The sequence below is a fragment of the Manis javanica genome, chromosome 2 (genome assembly GCF_040802235.1).
Source record: "Manis javanica isolate MJ-LG chromosome 2, MJ_LKY, whole genome shotgun sequence".
NCBI lineage: Eukaryota > Metazoa > Chordata > Mammalia > Pholidota > Manidae > Manis > Manis javanica.
Window position 1 is genome coordinate 35,135,472 of NC_133157.1, and position 7,733 is coordinate 35,143,204.

General features: G+C 47.4%; 1 protein-coding gene across 4 annotated transcripts; it reads right to left on the reverse strand.

Moving 5' to 3' along the window:
- Positions 1-18: 18 nt before the first annotated feature.
- Positions 19-2,929, reverse strand: CCDC107 (coiled-coil domain containing 107). Of its 4 annotated transcripts, none has more exons than XM_017678530.3 (5): positions 2,764-2,928; positions 2,531-2,682; positions 732-789; positions 552-642; positions 19-458 (listed from the first exon to the last, which is right to left on the reverse strand). In XM_017678530.3, the coding sequence occupies exons 1-5, from the start codon at positions 2,867-2,869 to the stop codon at positions 47-49; spliced, it is 819 nt and encodes a 272-aa protein (XP_017534019.3). In that variant the 5' UTR covers positions 2,870-2,928; the 3' UTR covers positions 19-46. The 4 variants fall into 4 exon arrangements, with proteins under 4 accessions (XP_017534019.3, XP_017533941.3, XP_017533856.3 ...); XM_017678452.3 differs by having other exon boundaries at positions 732-792; positions 2,764-2,927; XM_017678367.3 differs by having other exon boundaries at positions 2,531-2,929.
- Between the last annotated feature and the right edge of the window lie 4,804 nt (positions 2,930-7,733).

Sequence of the window (7,733 nt, forward strand, 5' to 3'; positions counted from 1 at the left end):
AAAAAGCATACAGGAATATCCAATCACAAGAACAGACTCTATTTTACTAAAACTTCAGCTGTCGTTGTTCCTCCTTCCCAGTGGGGGCTGTGACTGGTCCCTTCGCCGCAGCCTTGCTGCGTCTTCTCAGCCCCTGCTCCACTTCGCAGGGAGTAGCTAGGTTCCTTGTCTCTGTGCTCCAGTTTAGGGGCTCCTCCCAGGCCTGACTGTCATCAGCCTCCTCCTCCTCTAGACACAAGTCCTTGGGGAAGGGTATGTTGGCTTCTGTGAGGGGAAAAATCTGGCATGCTCCTGTTCCAGAGACTGTCTCAGCCTCCAGCAGACTCTCACCTCCCGTTCCTTTAGCTGGTTCTTGAACCTCCACACTCTTGTTTGGTTTGCTCTCTTGTAGCAGCTGGTGGATGGTCTGAAGCTTCATGTTCAGAAGCTCCTGCTGGGCTCCAGCCAGGGTAGTCACACTGTAGAAATGTCCACTCAGGGGCTGCCCAATCTGTATTCCCACTTTTTCCACCCACCACAAACTCCCCTGGCCACAGGGGCATTGTTCTTACCGCTCAAAAAGGGGATCCAGCTGGGCCACCAGATTGTTCAGGTGTTGCTCTGTCTGGGCCAGCTGTTTTGTCAACAGGGCCAGCTGTTGCTCTGAGAGTAAAGAAAAAAGGAAAGCAATGGTTACTTACCTTCTCCTGTTCCCTAATACCCCACCAAGCACAAACTTGTGCAAAACCCACCTGACTGCATTGCCTCTTTCTTGCCTGTCTCTTTGAGAACAGCACTCTCATCTTTCCCCTGCTGTGGAAAAAGGAAAGGAGGAAAGGGTGATACTCAGTTTCCAAAGCCAGTAAGAGTAGGAGGATAATTGGAAGTAGAGAACGCTACTGGGTTTTTACCTCAGAGAATCACAATCACATCTAGTACATCTCACCCAGGATAGGATGCATGTCAGTATGCCCCACATGCGATCATTCAGTCTATTGAAACACCACCTCCAGGAACGAACAGCTCTCCAGTTTGATAAAGCTCTGGTTATTAGTTTATATACAAAGCCAAAAACTGTCCTTCATTTACCTTCTAAAATCATGTCTTTCCAACGTGACTGCCCCTCAGGAATTTGAGGACAATGGTTCTTCCCCCTCCATCCCCTTTCCCATGTGTCTTGCCAATGGGTTTCAGCCCCAGGCAAATTTGCTGTGGATTCAGTGTGACCAAAGAAATTGACAGCAAAACGTTCCTGGGGTGAAAGGGTTATACCCAACTTTATTTCCAGGTGGTAGGTCAGTCACTAAAATCCCGTTCACTCAGAGGGAGTGCACACAGCAAGCAGGCCTCTGTCTCTGGGCCCCTCTGTCCACACAGCCCTCCTCTGGGCCTCTCTCCCTGCACAGCCATCCCACACAGCCCTCCTCTGGGCCTCTCTCACTGCACAGCCATCCCACACAGCCATCATCTGGGCTTCTCTGCACAGCTGTCCCACACAGCCATCCTCTGGGCCTCTGTCCTTGGCGCTGCCACCACTCCAGCCTCTGCTCTGCTCTCCTGCAGCCTTGCAGCCATGCCACTGGGGCAGAGCTCTTTTATAGTCAACAGCCATGTATTGCCCATAGGTGTGCAGTGAACTAGTCAACCAGGGCCAGGTGAGAATCCTGGCCACAGGAACTCTCATTTTTCCCACACCGTGTCTTCTCTGGTTTAATATTGCCAATTTCTCTCCGTGCCCATTAGATACAGTTTTACCTGGTTGCTCTGCTGAGCACACAGTGCCCTTAAAGAGGCACCCTGAAGAAAATAAAATTCTCTAGGAATGTCACATTGCACAACTAAACTTTATTAGTCAACTAAAAAACTGCTAAGTTATGTTTCTTTCAGACAGCGCTTGGGTTCAATAATAGAATATATCTGTTCTCATTTAATTTCATAATTGAATTCAGCCCCTCACCCTAGCCTGTCAAGTGTATTTGGAATTATGATCAGCTATCCCTATTAGCTATCCCCTCTAGTTTCATATCTCCAAATTGCTTCAGCCTTCTATTACCCAATGCAAGTGAGTGACAGGACCAGGGCTGAAGATAGTCTTGGGAGGCAGTTTCAATCCACCAAAATGTACTGCTGGTTCACGTTTCAGGGCCTCCTCAAGAACATGAGACTGCTTGGTACACTGAACTCTAAAAACCCTGCAGCTACAGCAATCAACTGCTGGTGCCAAAACCTTGGAAACTCCCCAGAAACCGCACTTTTATAGTACGATAATTTGTGAGTTGAAATCCCAGCTCCACCAATTACTAGCTCGGATGACTTTACTCTCTTTATTGGATCGAATATGATTAGTCATAATTTGTTAATTTACCAAGCACCTTTCACATCCATTATTACTTCACTGCATACTCAAAATAGCCCCATAATATTGGAAAGCCGTAAAGAACTACTGTCTTCATTTTATAGACTGATGGGAAGATGTGTCTTGGTCTTGGTACCATAGCGTCCCCAAGGGAGATTCAGGCCCGCGGAATCCCCACCCCTGGTCGTCCCGCACCTGCAAACACTTGTACAGCACAAAAGCCACGACAGCCGCGGTGTACAGCGCTCCCAAAGGCAGCGCCGGAGCCCCGGCTCGTTCGCGCTGGTCCTTGGGTGGCGGCCGCCGCCGGGGTTCCACGGCCCCTGGGCCGATCTGTGCCTGGTCTCCTGAGGAGAGCAGAGGTGGGAAAGCTGGGGCCTGGGACCCGCGGGCGGTCCCAGCCTCTCTCCAGCAGCCCTGGCTGGTACCTGGGTGTGCCCGGAGGTCAGGGTTGGGGCCGTCTCCGAGGACCCCGGGTAGGGCCGACGCAAACAGCAACCCCAGCACGCCCGCGAGCGAGGGAGAGCTCGCCATAGCAGGCCCAAAGGGGACCGCCCGGGCGGTGCCAGCGTTGGCCGGGTGCTCCAGCGCGCATGCTTCGAGGAGACCACGCCCTCTCCGCGTGAAGGCGGGGCCAGATAATATTTGCATAGGACTGTAGGACCAGCTTTCCTAAATCAGTCCATTTCTTACTATTTAGGTATTCTATTAGTCAGAGTGGCTCCAGAAGCCTACCGTCTGAGATTATATTGGAAAGTAGTTATTTTTCACGGCGCCAGTATTCTCACCCTAACTGTAAGATAAATTTTTTTATGGACCTATAAAGGCGGAGAGACGAGCTCCACGTAAGTGGCTCGTGCTGAAGGCCTGTCTCCTAGGCTACGCACGGGGGACTAGTTCCTCATTTATGCCTAGGGGAAAGTCCCCGGACCTCGGGCAGAGAGTGCCGCGTGCGCACGCACGTTGACCTTCCCTGCTTCTCAGTTAAGTCTGCCAAGAAGCGATCCCGCCCCTGGTGGGGGAGCTGAGCGGCGTGCTTGCGGGGCAGTCATCCGTCAGTTCTTCTAGTTACGCAGGCAGTGCGTTTAGGCGCACCAACCACACGGGGCTCATTCTCAGCGCGGCGCATTTTTAGAAAACTAACGGGTTACATACAGTATCTTTTGGCTGGGTCTAGGAAGCCCTCCCTATCAAACGTGGAACTAACACCACAAAGGCCTAATGGCACCCCTGAACCACTTCCACTTCCTCACATGAACAAACACATTACTGTGTCATCTTTTTGCGGTTTTCTTTACCTGAAACAGGATTCCTCTTCCTCACCCTCTCCAACTGGCAAATGCCTCGTCTTGCCAATGGGTTTCAGCCCCGGGCAAGTTCGCTATGGATTCAGTGTGATACAACGTTCGTGGGGTGAAAGGGTTATACCCAACTTTATTTTCACAGTGGTGGGTCAATCACTAAAATCCCGTTCACTCAGAGCGAGTCTGAACGCAGCACGCAGGTCTCTGCCTCTGGGCCTCCGTCCTCGGCGCTGCTACCACTCCAGCCTCCTCCTCTGCTCTCTTGCAGCCGCGCCACCATGTCGCCCAGAGCACTGGGCATGGCTCTTTATTGAGAGTCAATAACGATGCATTGCCCACACGTGTGTAGTGAGCTAGCCAACCAGGGCCAGGTGAGAATCCTGGCCATAGGAACTTTTATTTTATCCACATGCCTGTAATAGGCACCCACCATTTGTTGTGTAGCATCTGGGCTAGAATCTGATTGCCTGGAACTAGAATCTTTGTTTTCTTTACCCTGGAGCTAAATGACTTTGGGAAATTTACTTAATCTCTCTGTGGCTGTTTCCACTCTGAGAAATAGAGATTAAGGACAAATGTACCTCACAGAGTTAAGGTGATTAAATGCAATAAAGTACTTAGAACCATGCATGCCTAGCTGTTATGATTTTAACTTGAGTAGCTACTATGAGCCAGGCTCTTGAAATTAACTCTCTCCTGGACGTTCTGCTGCCGTTTCTTTTCGCACAGTTAACGTTTACACAACCTTCAGATCTCAGCTTAAGTGTGTTTCCTTCATTCAGAACCCTTAACCTTTATTCATTAGTCAGCTATTGTATTCTCTTCAAACCACTATTACATGTTAACTACCTCAATAAAGTTGGAAAGCTCATTTAAATTAATTAAAACAATTAAAACCAATTAACTTAAAAATTAATTATAAAAATAAAATACCACTAGACTGTAAATTCCACGAGAGCAGGGGCCATATATCTTTTTCTTTACCACTTTATTCCTATAGCCTAGTACAGCACCTGGTGCTGTCAATGAATCCTTGTTGAATGACTCAACAGGTAAATACAATGAAACTCTTTTAAAAATGAGGAAAGCCAGGTTCAGGAAGGTTAAGTAGGTTTATTAGGTAAGAGGCAGGGCAGAGATTCCAACCCTTTTCTGTCTCCCTGTGTTCTGCCTCACACCACCCCACCCCCAGCAATCCCCCTCCTTGCCTTCCACTACTTCTCCAGATAGATTTGGCTAGTCTCTCCATGTTCCACTCTGTCTTTTAATCATCTGGGACATACAGGATAGTCTTCCTAATTAGACCAAAAGCTCACTAAGAAACCATATCCCCGTCACAGCTGTTATCTCCAGAAGTTGGCACATAAGTAATTGGCACGTGTATTAAATGAATAAATGAAATAAGGGTGTATCTTCTCGTCTTTCCAGAAAAGGAAGGGGCAGGGCAATGCAGGTAGAGAGAGACAGGCACCCACGGGGGATTGTCATAGTCTAGCTGACTACCAGAGGCAGCAGAGCAGTATAGTCCAAACCTTGACTCTAAACCAGTTGGCATCATCAATGTAAATAAGTGGTTCAGATCAGGTATAATAGGACAAATGGCCCCCAACTGATTATTGCCTTTAGGGAATTCGAGCCCACTATTGCCAGGTCTTCAGATTTTTCTTTCTTTTTTTTTGGTATCGTTAATCTACAATTACATGAGGAACATTGTGGTTACTAGATTCCCCCCATTATCAAGTTCCCACCACATACCCCATTACAGTCATTGTCCATCAGCGTAGTAAAATGCTATAGAATCACTATTTGTTTTCTCTGTGCTATACTGCCTTCCCTGTGCCCACCCCCCTACATTATGTGTGCTAATCGTAATGCCCCTTTTTCTCCTTCCCTCCCTTCCCACCCATTCTCCCCAGTCCCTTTCCTTTGGTAACTGTTAGTCCATTCTTGGGTTTTGAGTCTGCTGCTGTTTTGCTCCTTCAGTTTTTTCTTTGTTCTTATACTCCACAGATGAGTGAAATCATTTGGTACTTGTCTTTCTCCGCCTGGCTTATTTCACTGAGCATTATACCCTCTAGCTCTATCTATGTTGTTGCAAATGGTAGGATTTGTTTCTTCTCATGGTTGAATAATATTCCATTGTGTATGTGAATCACCTCTTCTTTATCCATTCATCTACTGATGGACACTGAGGTTGCTTCCATTTCTTGGCTATTGTAAATAGTGCTGTAATAAACATAGGGGTGCATATGTCTTTTTCAAAGTGGGCTCCTGCATTCTTAGGATAAACTCCTAGGAGTGGAATTCCTGGGTCAAATGGTATTTCTATTTTGAATTTTTTGAGGAACCTCCATACTGCTTTCTACAATGGTTGTGTTGGATTCCCCTGAGGAAGGCGCCACCCCAAATCACTCACCAAAGACGTTTCTTGATGCAACAAGCAAGAGAAATTTATTCAGAAGCCAACTAGCTGGGGTCCAAGTCAGCCCGACGCAGCGGGTCTCAACGACGACCCCAAGCACTTCTAACTAAGGGGTTATATAGGATTTCCGAGGCATTCAGCCCTAAAGGATTACCATGGTTACAGATTAGATAACAATTCTACAAAGGCAGTAATTTATCAAACCTATGATTTCTGGGTTGGCGCCACATCCTGGGGGTGTAGCAAGATAGGATCATTCTCTTACTGCTAGGGTGCTTTAGCAAGGTAGGGTAGGTATTTATGATTAACTAACCGAAAGGTTAGCGCTGCCAGCAGTCATGATTGATTAACTTGTTTTTCCAGAGGAGTTACCTGGTTTCAGTTGTTCCCTCTGAGTCATATATCAGAATGGCTTTTTGGGCTTCAAGATGGCCACTCTTAGGCTAACTTATTTCTCAGGGAGGTTGGGGTCCTACAGTTGAACTAATTTACATTCCCACCAGCAGTGTAGGAGGGTTCCTGTCTTGCCAATGGGTTTCTGTCCTGGGCAAGTTCGCTATGGAGTCAATGTGACCAAAAAAATTGACAGCAAAACGTTCCTGGGGTGAAAGTGTTATACCCAACTTTATTTCCAGGTGGTAGGTCAGTCACAAAAATCCCCTTCACTCAGAGCGAGTCTGCATCCAGCAAGCTGGTCTCTGCCTCTGGGCCCCTCTGCCTGCACAGCCATCCCCTGGGCCTCTCTGCCTGCACAGTCATCCCACACAGCCATCCTCTGGGCTTCTCTGCCTGCACAGCCATAATGCACAGCCATCCTCTGGGCTTCTTTGCACAGTTGTCCCACACAGCCATCCTCTGGGCCTCTGTCCTCAGCGCTGCCACCACTCCAGCCTTTACTCTGCTCTCCTGCAGCCATACCACCGTGTCCCCCAGAATACTGGGCGGGGCTCTTTATATAGAGTCAACAGCCATGTATTGCCCACAGGTGTGCACTGAGCTAGTCAACCAGGGCCAGGTGAGAATCCTGGCCGCAGGAACTCTCATTTTATCCACAGTTCCCCTTTTTCCACATCCTCGCCAACATTTGTTGTTGTTTGTCTCTTGGATGGTGGCCATCCTTACTGGATATCTCATTGTGGTTTTAATTTGCATGTCTCTGATGATTAGTGATGTGGAGCATCTTTTCATGTGCCTGCTGGCCATCTGAATTTCTTCTTTGGAGAAGTGTCTGTTCAGATCCTCTGTCCATTTTTTAATTGGATTATTTGCTTTTTGTTTGTTGAGGTGTGTGAGCTCTTTATATATTTTGGATATCAACCTCTTATCAGATATGTCATTTATGAATATATTTCCCCATACTGTCGGATGCCTTTTTGTTCTACTGATGGTGTCCTTTGCTGTACAGAAGCTTTTTAGAACAAGTGGAACTTGTTCATTTTTGCTTTTGTTTCCCTTGCCCACAGAGATATGTTCATGAAGAAGTTGCTCATGTTTATGTCCAAGAGAGTTTTGCCTATGTTTTCTTCTAAGAGTTTTCTGGTTTCATGACTTACATTCAGGTCTTTGATCCATTTCAAGTTTACTTTTGTGTATGGAGTTAGACAGTAATCCAGTTTCATTCTCTTACATGTAGCTGTCCAGTTCTGCCAACACCAGCTGTTGAAGAGGCTGT

What these genes read in the sequence shown, in the direction of transcription:
- CCDC107 (XM_017678296.3), bottom strand. Translation starts at nt 2,869, where the DNA reads ATGGCGAGCTCTCCCTCGCTCGCGGGCGTGCTGGGGTTGCTGTTTGCG. An exon ending in GAAAGAGGCAATGCAGTCAG is followed by an intron (nt 643 to 731) that starts GTGGGTTTTGCA and finishes CTTTACTCTCAG; the next exon opens with AGCAACAGCTGGCCCTGTTG. An exon ending in CTGGATCCCCTTTTTGAGCG is followed by an intron (nt 459 to 551) that starts GTAAGAACAATG and finishes ACATTTCTACAG; the next exon opens with TGTGACTACCCTGGCTGGAG.